The sequence below is a fragment of the Dendrobates tinctorius genome, unplaced genomic scaffold, assembly GCF_039654945.1.
Source record: "Dendrobates tinctorius isolate UK_male_01 unplaced genomic scaffold, ASM3965494v1 ptg000059l, whole genome shotgun sequence".
Classification (NCBI taxonomy): Eukaryota; Metazoa; Chordata; class Amphibia; order Anura; family Dendrobatidae; genus Dendrobates; species Dendrobates tinctorius.
In genome coordinates this window covers 4,795,467-4,815,948 of record NW_027361727.1, presented here as the reverse complement: position 1 = coordinate 4,815,948, position 20,482 = coordinate 4,795,467, and the positions used below count along the sequence as shown (strand labels likewise).

Sequence of the window (20,482 nt, the reverse complement as noted above, 5' to 3'; positions counted from 1 at the left end):
GGCTGTGAAAGAAGAGAGCGGGGCTGTGGAGGGACACCAGGACTAGGATGTAGAGCGCGGCTGTGGAGGGATAGAACGGGACGGCGAGTGGAGAGCGGGGCTGCGGAAGGAGAGAGCGTGATGGCGGGTGGAGAGCGGGGCTGCGGAAGGAGAGAGCGTGATGGCGGGTGGAGAGCGGGGCTGCGGAAGGAGAGAGCGTGATGGCGGGTGGAGAGCGGGGCTGCGGAAGGAGAGAGCATGATGGTGGGTGGAGAGCGGGGCTGCGGAAGGAGAGAGCGTGATGGCGGGTGGAGAGCGGGGCTGTTAAGGAAGACAGCGGGACCCACAGTTAGTTACCATGCCCGGGCAACGCTGGGCTCTTCAGCTAGTGGAAAAATAAAAACGTTATGGGTCTTGGAAAATGATTGCAGAAATCAAATGATTATTTTTTTTTTTTTACAAACCCCTGAAAAAAAAACTGCCATGGAGAATGATGCTTCCAGGTCATCTTTACTGCGGAATCAACACAGTCCATAAAAAATAAAACCCATACAAAATATGGCAGAATTTCATTTTTTCTTTTCTCAACATTTCATCCCACTTGAATCTTTCGCCTTTTCAGTACAATATATGGTAAAATGAATGGTGCCACTCAAAAGTACAACTTGTTCCACAGAAAAAAACAAATAAACAAGCCCTCATATGGCTGGAAGGGAGAAATAAATGAAAGCACAAAAAATAAAAATCGCCCAGGCATTAAGGGGTCTCTGTAAAATTCCTGTTTACATAAAACTGCTTGTGCATTCAGTGTGTACATTAATTGTAAGTGTAATGTTACAAGTGATGATTTTTCTCTGATAACGGTATATTAGCCAGCAAGGATTGCGTTCTGTAACCCTCTTCACGTTCTACTTGCCAGGTTCTATTTTCGGGAACACGTATCATGTTGTTTTTATTGCCTTATGTTAAAGCACTGCAGGTATGCGCCTAATATACCTGCATGACGATAAATTTGGATACATCCCGAACACTGAGTATCATTTTAAGCTATTTTATATTGAAACCTTTTCATCCATATAATGGGATGTGGGTTATAAGGATGATTTACAGATATGACGCAGACTAAGGGTACCGTTACACCTAGCGACTCACCAGCGATCCCGACCAGCGATATGACGCGGTCAGGATCGCTGGTACATCGCTAGGTGGTCGCTAGTGAGCTGCCACACAGGCAGATCTCACTAGTGACATCGCTGGGGACGGGGATCGCTACTTACCTGTCAGACGCGGCGATCCTGACGTCCTCCCGCCCGGCTCCTCGCGTCGCTCATCGTCACAGCAGGAAGCGCCGCAGGAAGTGACCGACGAGGAATGATCCAGCAGCTTCTCGTGTGACCAGCGATAACCAGCGGGGGAGCCAGTCGGAGGTAAGTATCACATGCAGCGATATCGCTGCAACGTCACAAAATCAGTGACTTTACAGCGATATTGCTAGCGATATCGCAGTGTGTAACGGGGGCTTAAGGACACTTGAGAGTCCGTGCCCCAGCACCAGCCAAAGTGCCTCCATTGACAGCACCACCAGTGTATCCACTTTTTTAGTGCCATCAGATTGGCCACATGAAAGTGTTTTCCGTTTATATAAAGCATAATGGCTTATCCTTAGGATGCAGCATCAATACTAGATTGCTGGGGATAACACTCTCAGAAAGGCACTGCTCTGTACTTCTATTAGCAGCTGTCCCCAGCATTGCAGTGATGTCCTATATTAAAGGATATGGAGATCTTTTTCTTTTTACATAAATGCATTTATTTTTACTTAAAATTCCTTTTTTCAATTGTGTTTCAGTAAAACTTTTGCATGCTACGGCTTTTGTAGCCTCTGTGTTGCATTTTCTATTGTTATCGGCAAAAATAAGTTCAGTATCCATCTGTGACCTTGTTCTGATGATACGTCTTTGGAAGCCTTTGCAGGTGTTTTTTGTTAATTATTCTAATTTACTGAGATAATGACTTTTGGGTGTTCATTGGCTGTAAGCCATAATCATCAACAGAAATAAACACGTGAAATAGATCACTCTGTAATGACTCTATATAATATAGGAGAGTCACTTTTTGTATTGAAGAACTGAAATCAATTAACTTTTTGATGATTTTCTAATTTTGTGAGAAGCACCTGTATCTCCATCTGTGCTATCCATTTATTTTTTTTCTTGCGTTTACGAGTTTGATCTGCAATTAATAGTAGAAAAAAGGGAAGAAAGTTCCAGCGCCAGGAATGGAAAATTAAAAATCCATTTTATTGTGCCAATGCATATTAAAATTCCAGCAGGTACAGCATATCAGTCGGATGACTGCAGAACAACGCGTTTCGACGCCTCAGGTCTTAATCATGATTCCTAGCGCTGGAACTTTCTTCCCTTTTTTCTACTATTGATGGACTGCCTAGTCAAATCCGTGCGCAGGATTTGGATCCTACCAGCAAGGCAGTGCGGTGAGCTGGATTATTCTGTTCTTTTACTTGATCTGCAATTAGTCTCAAAGTAGTATATGTCTACATTTTTATTTTTTTGCAGACAGCTTGTCCACAAAAAAAAAAAAAAAAAGAAGGATTTCTGAAACCACAATCACTGTAAGGGGTCTCTGATGTGTCCACAAAAATAATGGACAGCACACGTACCAAAAAAACTGGTGTGTGATATCGGCTTTACCCTTACCTTTCTTCTTCTGAGCTCTTCTCAGATGATTTATGAACACAAATGACAGCTGTCTGTAGCCTTTGCTGCTTGCTCCATTGGAATTGCCGGAGATATATGTGCGCAGTCGCACTCCCACCTCTGCTACATTCAGATCAACACTGCAGAGCCTCATTTTCAGGGCTCAGGATCGCTGGGGGTTCACATGGTCAGACCCCTAATGATCAAGTTATTTCCTATCCCATGGATAGAGGATAACTTGATCTTTTTGAGGGGAATATCCTTTTAAAACCATGGATTTTCATAAGAAAAATCTCATTCTGATTACTCGGACTTTAGCTCAGGGTAATGAAAAGGATTCCAGGACATGCACAATACTGCAAATACTACTCAGGTAACAGATTTCCCATACAAATATCTATTTTATTAATTACAGAATAGAAAAATATGAAAACAATAAGTTATGCCCAGAACTTTACATTATAAAAAAATAAATACAATTAAAGTGCTTTTTAGAGAAACAGAAATGACCACAAAAAAAAAATACATTTTGTCTTATTTCAGTGGAAAATGAAGATGACTCGAACACAAAAAATGTGATGACTTATGTGTCTAAAATAGTCCGAGACGCTGGTGCAAACACTAAAAACCCACTACGTCTAAAGGAATGTAAATCTTATACAAATAAAAGGGTTACAGGAGATTATAAAATATGAGGAAACTTCAAAGGAAAACATCCTATTAAGTAAATGTCACAAGAAGTGTTGCATCGCCCATTTATAACCACCGTGAAACAAACAAAATCTTAGTAAATATCTCTGGAAAGGCTTTTATTCAATTACAGTGCCTTGAACTAGTATTCATACCACATTGTTTCATGTTACACCCACAAACTTAACTGTATTTTATTGGGATTTTATGTGATATGCCAACACAAAGTAGCAAGTGTAAAGGAAATAATAAATTGGTTTTCTAATTATTTTAATAATAGAAATCTGAAAATTGTGAGGTGCATTTGTATTCAACCCTCCTGAGTCAATATTTTGTAGACCACCTTTCGCCGCAATTACTGCAGCAGTCTTTTTGGGTCTGTCTCTACCAGCTTTGCAAGTCTTCTTTCCACACTTGCTCTTGCTCAGTGAGATTGGATGGAGACGTCTGGGAACAGCAATTTTCACGTTTTGCCAAAGATTCTCAGTGGGATTTAGGTCTGGAGTGTGACTGGGCCGTTCACACACATGAATATGCTTTGACTTAAACCATCCATTGTCGCTCTGACACCATGTTTAGGGTTGTTATCCTATTGGAAGATGAACCTACGCCCCAGTCTCAAGTCTTTTGCAGCCTTTAACAGGTTTTCCTCCATGATTGCCCTGTATTTAGCTGCTACCATCTTTCCATCAATTCTGACAAGTTCCCCTGCCCCCTGCTGAAGAAAAGCCTCACCACAGCATGACGCTGTCACCACCATGTGTGATGGTGGGGATGGTGTTTTCAGTGTGATGTGCAGTGTTAGTTTTCTACCACACATAGTGTTTCACATTTAGCCCACAAAGTTCTATTTTGGTCTCATCTGACCAGAGCACTTTCTTCCATATGCTATATAGGGGACACATCGAGCATGTGAAGGTGCTCTGATCAGATGAGACCATAGTAGAACTTTTGGGGCTAAATCCAAAATGCTTTGTGTGGTGGAAAACTAACACTGCATATCATCCTGAAAACACCATCCTCACCGTCAAACAGTGGTGGTTTCATGCTGTGGGGAGGCATTTCTTTAGCAGGGACAGGGAAACTGGTCAGAGTTGATGGCAAAATGGATTGTGCTAAATACAGGACAATTCGGGAGAAAAACCAAAAGACTTCAGACTGGGGCATAAGTTCACCTTCCAACAGGACAATGACCCTATACATCCTGCCAGAGCTACAATGTATCATTTAGATGAAAGCATATTCATGTGTATGCATGGCGCAGTAACAGTCCAGACCTAAATCCCATGGAGAATCTGTGACAAGACTTGAAAATTGCTGTTCACAGACGTCTCCATGCAAACTCATTGATCGAGAGCGAGTGAGCAAAGAAGAGGCAAAAATGTCACCTCTAGATCTGCAAAAGCTGGTAAGACAGACCCCAGAAGACTGCAGCAGTAGTTCCAGTGCAAGGTGGTCTACAATATATTGACTTACGAGGCTTAATACAAATGCACCTCACTTATAGTGTTAAAATATGTATAAAATTCTGTACATTTACTTTACACTTCACAAATACTTGCTATTTTGTATTGGTATAGAACATAAAATCTCAATCAAATACATTTAAGTTTGTGGTTATAACATGAAAAAAATGTAAAAAAGTTCACGGGATATGAATACTTGTTCCAAGCATTGTAAATTAACCATTTTCTTATAGTAAAACCTGAACACCAGTTTACTGTTTATATAGATATAATATTCAGAAAAGGATGAGTGAAGGTGCAAAATAAAATATGTACACATTGACTCCAACAGTAGCATATTGAGTTCAGCTCTGGAGTATAATACAGGATGTAACCTAGGATCAGTACAGGATCAGTAATGTAATGTATGTACACAGTGACTGCACCAGCAGAATAGTGAGTGCAGCTCTGGAGTATAATACAGGAGGTCACTCAGGATCAGTAATGTAATGTATGTGCACAGTGACTGCACCAGCAGAATAGTGAGTGCAGCTCTGGAGTATAATACAGGATGTAACTCAGGATCAGTAATGTAATGTATGTACACAGCGACTGCACCAGCAGAATAGTGAGTGCAGCTCTGGGGTATAATACAGGATGTAACTCAGGACCAGTCCAGGATATGTAATGTATGTACACAGTGACTGCACCAGCAGATAAGTGAGTGCAGCTCTGGCGTATAATACAGGATGTAACTCAGGATCAGTAATGTAATGTCTGCACACAGTGACTGCACCAGCAGAATAGTGAGTGCAGCTCTGGGGTATAATACAGGATGTAACTCAGGATCAGTAATGTAATGTATGTACACAGTGACTGCACCAGCAGAATAGTGAGTGCAGCTCTGGAGTATAATACAGAAGGTAACTTGGGATCAGTAATGTAATATATGTACACAGTGACTGCACCAGCAGAATAGTGAGTGCAGCTCTGGGGTATAATACAGGATGTAACTCAGGATCAGTAATGTAATGTATGTACACAATCACTGCACCAGCAGAATAGTGAGTGCAGCTCTGGAGTATAATACAGGATGTAACTCAGGATGAGTAATGTAATGTATGTACACAGTGACTGCACCAGCAGAATAGTGAGTGCAGCTCTGGGGTATAATACAGGATGTAACTCAGGATCAGTAATGTAATGTCTGCACACAGTGACTGCACCAGCAGAATAGTGAGTGCAGCTCTGGAGTATAATACAGGATGTAACTCAGGATCAGTAATGTAAAGTATGTACACAGTGACTGCACCAGCAGAATAGTGAGTGCAGCTCTAGAGTATAATACAGGATGTAACTCAGGATCAGTACAGGATCAGTAATGTATGTACATAGGGACTACACCAGCAGAATAGTGAGTGCAGCTCTGGGGTATAATACAGTATGTAACTCAGGACCAGTAATGTAATGTCTGCACACAGTGACTGCACCAGCAGAATAGTGAGTGCAGCTCTGGAGTATAATACAGGATGTAACTCAGGATCAGTAATGTAATGTATGTACACAGTGACTGCACCAGCAGAATAGTGAGTGCAGCTCTGGAGTGTAATTCAGGATTAGTGCAGGATAAGTGATGTGTATACACACTTATTCAATGTAGATTATATCTAAATGTAAACAGTAAAATGGTGTCAAACTGTTAAAGGGTGGACATAGGAGGCCAACCTTGTGTTGGTCATCCATTGCAATTCAGCTACTATATTCGACAGGTGAGAGAATAGAGTGGAGATTTCAGTGTAATAAGATCATTTATGAAAAATGAACAATTGGCGATGTGACCAGTACTAACCAATCAGAGCTGAATTTTAATTCCTTAAAGCTCAGGAAAGATAATAGTTGTACTTTGACCATATGTGTTTGTCCTAGTTCTGACTGCAAGGAATGCAGGAAAGATAAAAAGTAAATGAAGATACAAGATACAGGCACATACTTACGTTTCAATGCACTATGTCGTGACCACAGAATGGTAGTATACACATTTGCATTAAAAGAAGTACTTCTGTCAGTTTTGGGGGGCAATCAGTGGCGAACTAAGGATGTGTATTACAAATATCCCAAGATTTGGGTATCAAATATTGGCAAGTATATAAACAATATGATAGATGTGAGATTTGGTCTTTACTTTTCTTTCTCTTTGCTATAGTAATCAATATATTGAGGCATGTTCTCTACTGAGTGTGGGGGGATATCACTGAATGTCGGGCTTTAAGTAGTTCTCTATGTTGGGTTTCGTGCTGTGCCGGTGAGACTTCTTCCCACTTGTTCTCTGGTTCTGGTGGGCAGGCTGCTTGGTCCGGTTGTCCACTGATTTGTCTTTCTTGTGCGGTTTCTGTGGTTTGCCTTCAGCCACCTTAGCAGTGGCTTCCTGGGTGGTGCTGACGGATGCTGGGTACAGGTTCTGTAACTTCAGCTGCAGCCACTCCTGTCTCTGCAGCGTGTGCCGGAAATCTCCATAATTGTGCATAAGCTGCATCTCGCTTACTGCTCGCCTCCTGGAATAAATGCATACAAATTAGGGTTTATCAGAGCAGCAATTTAAGTGCATAGTTGGTTTTACCAGCTGCATTTTTTTGTAGCAATGTAAGTATAATTTTGTAGTAAATTGCACTGCAGTCGGAATTGACTGTATTTATCAAATAAAAATATATCTATACAGCTCTGGCAAAAATTAAGAGGTCACTTTCAAATGTTCCGTTTGTCTGATTTTCTCTTTATAGATATATTTTTGAGTAAAATGTAAATTGTTCTTTTATTCCATAAACTTCTGACAACATGTCTCTGAATTTCCAAGCAATACATTTTATATTTTTTTTCCTGACCAAGAAAAATGGTCAAAATTTAAAGAAAAAAACAAAACAAAAACAGTGCTTTCAGACCTCAGATAATGCTAAGAAAACAAGTTCATAATCATTCAGAAACAACAAACATCAGGAAGAGTTCTGAAATCAATATTTTGTGGAATAACCATGATTTTTAAAAACAGCTTTGATGCGTCTTGGCTGCTTTCCACCAGTCTCTCACACTGATTCTGGCACAAAAATGTAAGCAGTTCTTCGTTGATGGCTTGTGACTATCCATCATCCTCCTGATTACAGTCCAGAGGTTTTCAATGGGGTTCAGGTCTGGAGATTGGGCTGCCCATGACAGGGATTTGATGTGGTGGTCTCTTAATTGTTGCCAGATCTGTATATATATAGGAACCTATTTGTGTAATGTTTTAACTGTGCTGACAGCAGAAAGTCCAAATCCTACAGCTGTTGTAAAACGACGTCATTGTGCTGGTTGCATCATCCATTAGTCACTCCCATTTTCTTAAAATTTTTAATTTGGATAGGTGATAATTTGCTGAGGGGGGTTCTCACTGATCCCGAGAATGGGGCTACGAAGTTCTTCATTTAACCCCTTAATCCCATATGACGTACTATCCCGTCCATGTGCCCTGGGACTTAATTCCCAGGGACGGGAGAGTACGTCATAGCGATCAGCGGCGCCCACGTGGTGAGCGCCAGTGATCGCGGCCGGGTGTCAGCTGATTATCACAGCTGACACCCGGCACAATGTGTCAGGGGCGGTCACGGACCGCCCCCGACACGTCACCCCTTGCACACCGCGATCAAACATGAGGGAGCCAGCTTCCTCAGTGCCTGCAAAGCGCAGGCACGAGGAAGCCTGCTGCACTGCCTGTGACAGATCGCTGATCTGTCACAGTGATCTGTGATGTGACAGATCAGCGATCTGTCACAGGACAGTGATGTCCCCCCTGAGACAATGTAATAAAGTTAAAAAAAAAAAAGTGTTAAAATAATTTTAAAAAATCGCCAAATAAATGAGAAAAAAAAAATATTCCCCCAATAAATTCATTTTTTGGAAATAAAAAACAAACAAACAATAAAAGTACACATATTTGGTATCGCTGCGTCCGTAATCACCTGCCCTATAAAACTGTCCCATTAATTAACCCCTTTAGCGAACCCCTTAAAATTAAAAATAAAAAACGAAGCAAAAAATAATGATTTATTATCATACTGCCGAATAAAAAGTGCAATAACGCGCGATCAAAAAGACGCATATAAATATACATGGTACCGCTGAAAACATCATCTTGTCCCGCAAAAAACGAGCTGCCACACAGCATCATCAGCGAAAAAATAAAAAAGTTATAGCTCGCAGACTAAAGCGATGCAAAAATAATTATTTTTTATATAAAATAGTTTTCATTGCATAAAACCGACAAAACATAAAAAAAAGACCTAAATGAGGTATCGCTGTAACCGTACTGACCCGAAGAATAAAACCGCTTTATCAATTTTACCGCACGCGGAACAGTGTAAACGCACCCCCCCAAAAGAAATTCATGAAACGCTGGATTTTGTTCATTCTGCATCCCAAAAATTGGAATAAAAAGCGATAAAAAAAGTCACATGCCCGAAAATGGTACCAATAAAAACGTCAACTCGTCCTGCAAAAAATAAGACCTCACATGACTCGGTGGGTCAAAATATGGAAAAATTATAGCTCTCAAAATGTGGTGATGCAAAAACTATTTTTACAATAAAAAGCGTCTTTTAGTGTGTGACAGCTGCCAAACATAAAAACCGCCATAAATAATAAATCAAACCCCCCGTTATCACACCCTTAGTTAGGGAAAAATAATAAAATTAAAAGAAAATGTATTTATTTCCATTTTCCCGTTAGGGTTAGGGCTAGGGCTACGGTTAGGGCTAGGGTTAGGGCTGAGATTAGGGTTAGGGGTGTGTTGGGGTTAGGGTTGGAGTTAGAATTGGGGGTTTCCACTGTTTGGGCACATCAGGTGCTCTCCAAATGCAACATGGTGTCTGATCTCAATTCCAGCCAATTCTGAGTTGAAAAAGTCAAATGGTGGTCCTTCCCTTCCAAGCTCTGCCATGCGCCCAAACAGTGTTTTACCCCCACATATGAGGTATCAGTCTACTCAGGACATTGCAAAACAACTTTTGGGGTCCAATTTCTCCTGTTACCCTTAGGAAAATAAAAAATGGGGGCAAAAATATCATTCTTGTGGAAAAAAATGATTTTTTTATTTTCACGCCCGGGCGTTATAAACTTCTGTGAAGCACTCTAGATAAGTTCCGTGGGGGATCTAGTTTCCAAAATGGGGTCACTTGTGGGGGGTTTCAATAGTTTAGGTACATCAGGGGCTCTCCAAACGCACATGACACCCGCAGACCATTCCATCAAAGTCTGCATTCCAAAACGTCACTACTTCCCTTCCGAGACCCGACGTGTGCCCATACAGTAGTTTTCTCCCACATATGGGGTATCAGCGTACTCAGGACAAATTGGACAACAACTTTTGGGGTCCAATTTCTCCTGTTGCCCTTGGGAAAATAAAAAAAATGGGGACTAAAAGATCATGTTTGTGGAAAAAATACTATTTTTTTATTTTCACGCCCAGGCGTTATAAACTTCTGTGAAGCACTGGAGGGGTCAAAGTTCTCACCACCCATCTAGATAAGTTCCTTGGGGGGGGTTTCCACTGTTTTGGTACATCAGGGGCTCTCCAAACGCGACATGGTGTCCGATCTCAATTCCAGCCAAAAACGTCAAATGGCGCTGCTTCCCTTCCGAGCTCTGCCATGCGCCCAAATAGTGGTTTACCCCCACATGTGGGGTATCAGCATACTCAGGACAAATTGCACAATAACTTTTAGGGTCCTGTTACCCTTGGGAAAATAAAAATTGGGGGTGAAAACATCATTTTTGTGGAAAAAATATGATTTTTTTAATTGTACCGCTGTACGTTATAAACTTCTGTGAAGCCCTTGTGGGTTCAAAGTTCTCACCACATATCTAGATAAGTTCCTTGGGGGGGTCTAGTTTCCAAAATGGTGTCACTTGTAGGGGGTTTCCACTGTTTAGGTGCATCAGGGGCTCTCCAAACGTGACATGGCGTCCGATCTGAATTCCAGCCAATTTTGCATTGAAAAAGTCAAACGGCGCTCCTTCCCTTCTGAGCTCAGCCATGCGCCGAAACAGTGGTCCCCCCACATATCAGGTATCAGCATACTCAGGGCAAATTTCACAATAAATTTTGCAGTCCAATTTCTCCTGTTACCCTTGGTAAAATAAAAAAAATGAACCTGAAGTATTTTTTTGTGAAAAAAATTTAAATGTTCATTTTTTTTAAATATTCAAAAAATTCCTGTGATGCACCTAAAGGGTTAATAAACTTCTTGAATGTGGTTTTGAGCACCTTAAGAATGGTGTCACTTTTTGGTATTTTCTATCATATAGACCCATCAAAGTGGCTTCAAATGTGATGTGGTCCGTAAAAATAAAATGGTGTTGCAAAAATGAGAAATTGCTGGTCAAATTTTAACCCTTATAACTTCCTAACAAAAAAAAATTTTGGTTCCAAAATTGTGGTGATGTAAAGTAAACATGTGGCAAATGTTACTTATCAAGTTTTTTGTGTGCCGTATCTCTGTGATTTAAGGGCATAAAAATTCAAAGTTGGAAAATTGCGAAATTTTCAAAATTTTCGCCAAATTTCCGTTTTTTTCACAAATAAACGCAGGTTATTTAAATGAAATTTTACCACTAACATGAAGTACAATATGTCACGAGAAAACAATGTCAGAATAACCGGGATCTATGGAATCGTTTCAGAGTTATTACCTCATAAAGGGACAGTGGTCAGAATTGTAAAAATTGGCCCGGTCATGAACGTGCAAACCACCCTTGGGGCTTAAGGGATTAAATAGAGCGATAACCACACATCCATGACAGGTGCTTGACTGACAGCTGCTTTGCCTGAAGTCACACACTGTCGGTCCAGCAGGAGGAGGTGGAGCTGGGCTAAGAACAGAGCTGGAGTGACAAAGGCTTCAGTTTTACCATAGTTGTTTGCATGTCAATTAAAACACCTATATCTTAGTAACAAGAGCACTGACCGGCCATGTAAATGTATTACTGTACTTGCCTTTGAAAGAATGACACGCACATAAAAATAGTTTGGGGTGTGAAATCCTGCCTGCCAGTTACCTTTAAACAACAGTTACATAAAGCTTGACACGAAAACCCAATAAGAAATCACTTCACTATGAGAAACCAACTGTGAGTAGTTCATCAATATTTGTTGATCATGCTACTAAAAAAAGAACACAATAATATTAAACAAAGAAGACATAGACCAGATGTTGCCACCATAGGACAGCCTCAATTACCAAGACGCAAAGTGATAGTCAATAAATGCTGTGTTTTGGGGTTTTTGCATACTTTTAATCTTGGGCGATCCTGACAAGTTTTTCAAGAAGAAGACGCATCAGGACACATCTGCTTTTTTTTGTCCTATAGCACCTTTTTGGTCATTTCCTGAACGCTTGCTCCGTCATTTTTGTTTGACAGCGGTTTTATTTAAGTGTTTATTTGTTGTTTTTGGTTCGTCTTTTTTTTTACTGGTGTTTTCCAGTCTTTTTTTTATTCTCCATTCACCAGTGAAGAAACTGCAAGTAGTTTCTGAAGCGAAAATGCTGGATAAATGCTCAAAAAGACGACTGGAGCCTTCCAATTGATTATATTAAAGTACAGAGTGTTATCTCTAATAGAAGCTGCCTGAAGAATCGCTAATTTGAAGTCTGAAGTGGTAAACAGACGCTCAAAATCCTGAACATATGTGCAGCAAGTCATTTTCACATAACAATGCATATGTTCATTCTTTTGAGCATTTTCTGAGCTCTTTTGGAGGTGCAATCTCACACTCTAGTCACTAGCGGTTCCTACGTGAGCTAAGATAGCCCTAACCACAGACTCGATGATGACAACTTGGACCTATGCTACCTGAAAGGCCGTCATGCATTTCACGTTCTTCAAAAAGATGTCTGGGGCCTTCCAATTGACTATATTAAAGTACAGAGCATTTTCTCTAATAGAAGCTGCCTGAAGAATCGCTAATTTGGCATATTTGGAGTCTGAAGTGGTAAATAGACGCTCAAAATCCTGAACATATGCGCAGCAAGTCATTTTCACATAACCATGCATATGTTCATTCTTTGAGCATTTTCTGAGCTCTTTTGCAGGTGCAATCTGACACCCCAGTCACTAGCGGTTCCTACGTGAGCTAAGATATCACTAACCACAGACTAGATGATGACAACTTGGACCTATACTACTTGAAAGGCCGTGAAGCACTTCACGTTCTTTTTTCTAATGGCAGAAGGATACGTTAGCTGACGCAGCCAGGAAAGCTTGTAATTAAGATTTGGACCTGTGATTCATCAGTGCCTCCCTGTGGTCACATGCTACATAACATGGTAAGTGCAACCTATCTATACCCTATCCTTGTACTACACTTGTGACTGAAAACCTGTATATTGTTCTTGTAAATATATACCTATATATTTGATTTTTAGTACCAAAAGTTGCAAACACTAAAGACAAAAATAAAGAGCGCTTTTGCGACAAATTCATGAAGTCCATGAGCCATTTTTGATGAATTTGGCTTAAAAAAACCAGCAGAACCCAGAATTTAAAAAGAAAAAAAAACAACTGACTTCGGTAAGTCGCAAATGATAAATAGGGGGGCAAAAATGTTTTTAGAAGGGTAAGTTACTGTGCTTAGTTGGTTTCGTACTTATTTGCAGATCAAGTACCGGTAAGTGTAGTTTTGTCTAAGGTGATGGATGTATTTCCTTTACTAAAAAAAACCATAAAACCAGAACTCCAAATGCTTATCATATCTGGTGCACATCTATTATTTTTATTAAACAGATGCAAAGATTTTAACCGCTTCACTACCAAGGGTGGTTTGCACGTTAACTCCCGGGCCAATTTTTACAATTCTGACCACTGTCCCTTTATGAGGTAATAACTCTGAAACGCTTCCATGGATCTCGGTGATTCTGACGTTGTTTTCTTGTGACATATTGGACTTCATGTTAGTGGTAACATTTCATTCAAACAACTTGTGTTTATTTGTGAAAAAAAAAGAAATTTGGCGAAATTTTGAAAATTTCGCAATTTTCCAACTTTGAATTTTTATGCCCTTAAATCACAGAAATACGAAACACAAAAAACTTAATAAGTAACATTTCCCACATGTTTACTTTACATCAGCACAATTTTGGAACCAAAATTTTTTTTTGTTAGGAAGTTATAAGGGTTAAAAGTTGACCAGCGATTTCTCATTTTTGCAACACCATTTTATTTTTACGGACCACATCACATTTGAAGCCACTTTGAGGGCTCTATATGATAGAAAATACCCAAAAATGAACATTCAACTTTTTTTCACAAAAAAAATACTTCAGGTTCAATTTTTTTTATTTTACCAAGGGTAACAGGAGAAATTGGACTGCAAAAGTTATTGTGCAGTTTGTCCTGAGTAAGCTGATACCTGATATGTGGGGGGGAACCACTGTTTCCGTGCATGGCAGAGCTCAGAAGGGAAGGAGCGCCGTTTGACTTTTTCAATGCAAAATTGGCTGGAGTTCAGATCGGACGTCATATCATGTTTGGAGAGCCCCTGATGTACCTAAACAGTTGAAACCCCCCACAAATGACCCCATTTTGGAAACTAGACCCCCCAAGGAACTTATCTAGATAGTGGTGAGAACTTTGAACCCACAAGGGCTTCACAGAAGTTTATAACGTACAGCAGTACAATTAAAAAAATCATATTTTTTCCACAAAAATGATCTTTTCACTCTCAATTCTTATTTTTCCAAGGGTAACAGGACTGTAAAAGTTATTGTGCAATTTGTCCTGAGTGCGCTGAAACCCCACATGTGGGGGTAAACCACTATTTGGGCGCATGGCAGAGCTCGGAAGGGAAGCAGCGCCATTTGACGTTTTTGGCTGTAATTGAGATCGGACACCATGTCGCGTTTGGAAAGCCCCTGATGTACCAAAACAGCGGAAACACCCCACAAATGACACCATTTAGGAAACTAGACCCCCCCCAAGGAACTTATCTAGATGTGTGGTGAGAACTTTGAACCCCCCCAGTGCTTCACAGAAGTTTATAATGCCCGGGCGTGAAAATAAAAAAATCGTATTTTTTCCACAAACATGATCATTTAGTCCCCAATTTTTTCATTTTCCCAAAGGTACCAGGAGAAATTGGACCCCAAAAGTTGTTGTACAATTTGTCCTGAGAACGCTGATACCCCATATGTGGGAGAAAACTACTGTATGGGCACACGTCGGGGCTCGGAAGGGAAGTAGTGACGTTTTGGAATGCAGACTTTGATGGAATGGTCTGCGGGTATCATGTTGCCTTTGGAGAGCCCCTGATGTACCTAAACAGTGGAAACCCCCCACAAATGACACCATTTTGGAAACTAGACCCCAAGGAACTTATCTAGATGTGTGGTGAGCACTTTGAACCCCCAAGGGCTTCACAGAAGTTTATAATGCCCGGGCGTGAAAATAAAAAAATCGCAATTTTTTCCACAATCATGATCATTTAGTCCCCAATTTTTTTATTTTCCCAAGGGTACCAGGAGATATTGGACCCCAAAAGTTGTTTTGCAATTTGTCCTGAGTAAGCTGATACCCCATATGTGGGAGAAAACTACTGTATGGGCACATGTCGGTGCTCGGAAGGGAAGTAGTGACGTTTTGGAATGCAGACTTTGATGGAATGGTCTGCGGGTGTCATGTGTGTTTGGAGAGCCTCTGATGTGCCTAAACTATTCAAACTCCCCACAAGTGACCCCATTTTGGAAACTAGACCCCCACGGAACTTATCTAGCTGTGTGGTGAGCACTTTGAACCCCCAAGGGCTTCACAGAAGTTTATAACGCCCGGGCGTGAAAATAAAAAAAATCATATTTTTTTTCCACAAAAATGATATTTTTGCCCCCAAGTTTTTATTTTCCTAAGGGTAACAGGAGAAATTGGACCCCACAAGTTGTTTTGCAATTTGTCCTGAGTAGGCTGATACCTCATATGTGGGGGTAAAACACTGTTTGGGCGCATGGCAGAGCTTGGAAGGGAAGGAGCACCATTTGACTTTTTCAATGCAGAATTGGCTGGAATTGAGATCAGACGCCATGTTGCATTTGGAGAGCACCTGATGTGCCCAAACAGTGGAAACCCCCCAATTCTAACTCCAATCCTAATCTCAGCCCTAACCCTAGCCCTAACCTAATAGGAAAATGGAAATAAATACATTTTCTTTTAATTTTATTATTTTTCCCTAACTAAGGGGTGATAACGGGGGGTTTGATTTACTATTTATGGCGGTTTTTATTTTTGGCAGCTGTCACATGCTAAAAGACGCTTTTTATTGTAAAATTAGTTTTTGCATCACCACATATTGAGAGCTATAATTTTTCCATATTTTGACCCACTGAGTCATGTGAGGTCTTATTTTTTGCGGGACGAGTTGACGTTTTTATTGGTATCATTTTCAGGCACGTGACATCTTTTGATTGCGTTTTATTCCGATTTTTGGGACGCAGAATGAACAAAAACCAGCGTTTCATGAATTTCTTTTGGGGGGGTGCGTTTACACCGTTCCGCATGGGGTAAAATTGATAAGGCGGATTTATTCTTTGGGTCAGTACGGTTACAGCGATACCTCATTTATGTCGTTTTTTTATGTTTTAGCGCTTTTATGCAATGAAAACAATTTTATATAAAAAATAATTATTTTTGCATCGCTTTATTCTGCGAGCTATAACTTTTTTATTTTTTTGCAGATGACGCTGTATAGCAGCTCGTTTTTTGCAGGACAAGATGACGTTTTCATCGGTACCATGGATATTTATATGCGTCTTTTTAATCGTTCATCGTTGCACTTTTTGTTCGGCGGTATGATAATAAATCATTATTTTTTGCTTCGTTTTTTATTTTTATTTTTTAAGGGGTTTGCTAAAGGGGTTAACTAATCGGACAGTTTTATAGGGCGGGTCGTTACAGACGGGGCGATACCAAATATGTGTACTTTTATTGTTTGTTTTTCCAAAAAATGAATTTATTAGGGAATATTTTTCTTTTTTTTAATTTATTTAGCGATTTTTAAAAAATTATTTTTACACTTTTTTTTAAGTTTATTACATTGTCCCAGGTGGGACATCACTGTCCTGTGACAGATCGCTGATCTGTCACATCACAGATCGCTGTGACAGATCAGCGATCTGTCACAGGCAGTGCTACAGGCTTCCTCCTTGCCTGCGCTTTGCAGGCACTGAGGAAGCCAGCTCCCTGCAGGCCCCCGCCGCCATATTGGATCCGGGGACGTGTAGGGAAAGAGACCCCCGCAGCAGCGCTGCACTTTGCGCTGCTGTGGGGGGCTCAGGGAAGCACGGAGGGAGCCCCCTCCCTGCCGATGCTTCCCTTTAACCCCCGGTACACCGCGAACTTGCTTGATCGCGGTGTGCCAGAGATTAACGTATCGGGGGCGGTCCGTGACCGCCCCTGACACATTGTGTCGGGTGTCAGCTGTGATAATCAGCTGACACCTAGCCGCGATCAGCGGCGCTCACCACGTTGGCGCCGCTGATCGCTATGACGTAATATTTCGTCCATGGGAATTAGGTCCCAGGTCACATGGACGGAATATTATGTCCATTGTAGGAAAGGGGTTAAGGAAACTGCAGAACACTCACGTCACAGGTTTTCCTTCATATCCAGAGAAGAGCGACACTCCACACAGTATGAGTCCAATTTTGGTGAGGTCTGTTATAAAATTCATGGCGGCTGCAAAAAAAAAAAAAAAAATTCACATCATTTATGTTTATGTTTCGTTATTCCAAGAGGAAAGAAAGTCAACACTGACTGTGACGACAAAATGAATATACATCGAATCCCTGTGGTTTATTCAGTACCAAGTCTAAACACTGCAGACAAGATGTAATATACGAGGATTATGAAGACTAAAGGGAGAGACACTTGTGGAATTATTGTGGGCTGGGGGGGAGTAGTAGTTATTATTAGAGGACTTTTTAAAGTAACGTTTCCTTGTGGTTCCGTGATGTTTGACACATTTGGTATATCAAAAGATATTACACTTTTGTCTAAAAACATTTCCCCTCTTTTTACACCAACATACAACTTTTTAAAAAGATGCAAATCATAAATCTGGCTAATCCCTCATTTGCATAGATTAACAAGCCTGCATTTCAGAGTGTCATAAAATTGCTAAAAACTGTAAAGTTCTGCACAAAAAAATTGTGTGTGACAAAATTTGCGACTTTTTGACATAAAAAAGGTTGCAAAAGCGTTGGCACATGTTTCCCATACTATGACATTTATCAGTATGAGAAAACGTAATTATCTATGTAATATCGATCTATACATTTTTATCTCCTATCTATCCATTTAATAATTTTCTACAATATACAGCTCTGGCAAAAATTAAGAGACCACTGCAAAATTTTCATTTTGTCTGATTTTTCTCTTTATAGGTATATTTTCAGAAAATGAGATATGGTCAAAATAACAAAAATGCAGAGTGCTTGCAGACCTCAAATAATGCTAAGAAAACAAGCTCATAATCATTTAGAAACAACAATACTAATGTTTTAACTCAGGAAGAGTTCAGAAATCAATATTTTGTGGAATAACCATGATTTTTAAATCACAGCTTCCATGCGTCTTGGCTGCTTTCCACCAGTCTTTCACACTGCTTTTGGTTGACCTTATGCCACTCCTGGTACAAAAATTTAAGCAATTCTTCTTTGTTTGATGGCTTGTGACTATCCATCTTCCTCTTGATTACATTCCAGAAATTTTCATTGGGGTTCAGCTCTGGAGATTGGGCTGGCCAGGACAGAGATTTGATGTGGTGGTCCTTCATCCACACATTGATTGACCTAGCTGTGTGGCATGACGCATTGTTCTGCTGGAAAAACCAGTCCTCAGAGTTGGGGAACATTGCCTGAGCTGAAGGAATCAACTGTTTTTCCAGGATAACCTTGTATGCGGCTTGATTCATACGTCCTTCACAAAGATTAACCTGCCCAATTCCAGCCTTGCTGAAGCATCCCCAGATCATCACCGATCCTCCACCAAATTTCACAGTGGGTGCAAGACACTGTGGCTTGTACGCCTCTCCAGGTCTCCGTCTAACCATTAGACGACCAGGTGATGGGCAAAGCTGAAAATTAGATTCATCAGAGAAAATTACCTTACTCCAGTCCTCTATGGTCCAATCCTTATGGTCTTTGGCAAAATTCAGCCTGGCTCTCCTTTGCTTCTCATTGATGAAAGGCTTTTTTCTAGCTTTACATGACTTGAGCCCTGCCTCTAGGAGCTTGTTACAAACTGTTTTTGCCATGCACTTCACACCAGCTGCCATTTGCCATTCCTTCTGTAGGTCACTTGATGTCATCCTGCGGTTGCTGAGTGACATTCGAATAAGATGACGGTCATATCGGTCAGTGAAGAGTCGTTTTCGCCCTCTGCCGGTCTGTAGCTTTGTTGTCTCCAATGTCTGCTGCTTGACCTTGATGTAATGGACTGCCATCTTAGAAATTTTAAGGATGGAGGCAACATTACTCTCACTGTATCCCTCTGCTAATAAATCCAGAATTGAGCCCTTCTTTTCCTCACTTTTCTTTTCAACTCTTTGGCATGGTTAAAAGTTATTTTTTCATTCCTGTTACTTTTGGGATATTACTAGCACTTGTTTTGCCATCCAGCTTGTCCTATTGCAAGAGGGTTGTGAACACCACAGCAGGGCTTTTTTATACTTTCCTTCGTTAAATAAGATTTGGTTCAGGTGATCACCTAATCAGAAGCACATTAAGTAGAATGAGGTGTCCTCTGGTTGGAATTCAACTGACACTGGAATGGAATGGCTGTCAGACATGTAGAGTAGCTGATTTTTATTAAACTGTGCAGTGGTCTCTTAATTTTTGCCAGAGCTGTATATTAATGTAGCTACACCATATATCTATTTTATATATCGGTACTTATCTGTCTCTATCTAATATTACATAGTAACATAGTAACATAGTTATTAAGGTTGAAGGGAGACTTTAAGTCCATCTAGTTCAACCCATATCCTATCCTAACTTGCCCTAACATGTTGATCCAGAGGAAGGCAAAAAAAACCCATGTGGCAAACAGTAAGCTTCACATTGGGGAAAAAAATTCCTTCCCGACTCCACATACGGCAATCAGACTAGCTCCCTGGATCAACGCAATATTAAGGAAAATAGTGTATATACCCTGTAATATTATACTTTCCAAGAAAGGCATCCAGACCCTTCTTAAATTTTAGTAGGGAATCACTCATTACAACATCATATGGCGGAGAGTTCCATAGTCTCTCTGCTCTTACAGTAAATAATCCGCGTCTGTGAGTATGCTTAAACCTTCTTTCCTCCAGACGTAGAGGATGCCCCCTTGTCCCCGTCACAGGTCTAAGAGTAAAAAGATCATTAGAAAGGTCTTGGTATTGTCCCCGCATATATTTATACATTGTAATAAGATCACCCCTAAGCCTTCGATTCTCCAAACTAAATAACCCCAAGTGTAATAACCTGTCTTGGTATTGCAGACCCCCTAGTTCCCTAATAACCTTGGTCGCTCTTCTCTGCACCCACTCCAGTTCGGCTATGTCTTTCTTAAACACCGGAGACCAGAACTGTACACAGTATT

General features: G+C 40.6%; 1 protein-coding gene across 1 annotated transcript in view; it reads right to left on the bottom strand.

Moving 5' to 3' along the window:
* Positions 1-5,032: 5,032 nt before the first annotated feature.
* PTH (parathyroid hormone) overlaps positions 5,033-20,482 on the bottom strand; it is a 198,370-nt gene continuing 182,920 nt past the window's right edge. Inside the window, exons 2-3 of the mRNA XM_073578334.1 lie at positions 17,485-17,575; positions 5,033-7,383 (exon numbers count right to left, since the gene is read on the bottom strand). Of these exons, the coding sequence (XP_073434435.1) occupies positions 7,080-7,383; positions 17,485-17,570 (390 nt within the window). The 5' untranslated portion in view covers positions 17,571-17,575 and the 3' untranslated portion in view covers positions 5,033-7,079. The remainder of the gene's footprint in view (positions 7,384-17,484; positions 17,576-20,482) is intronic.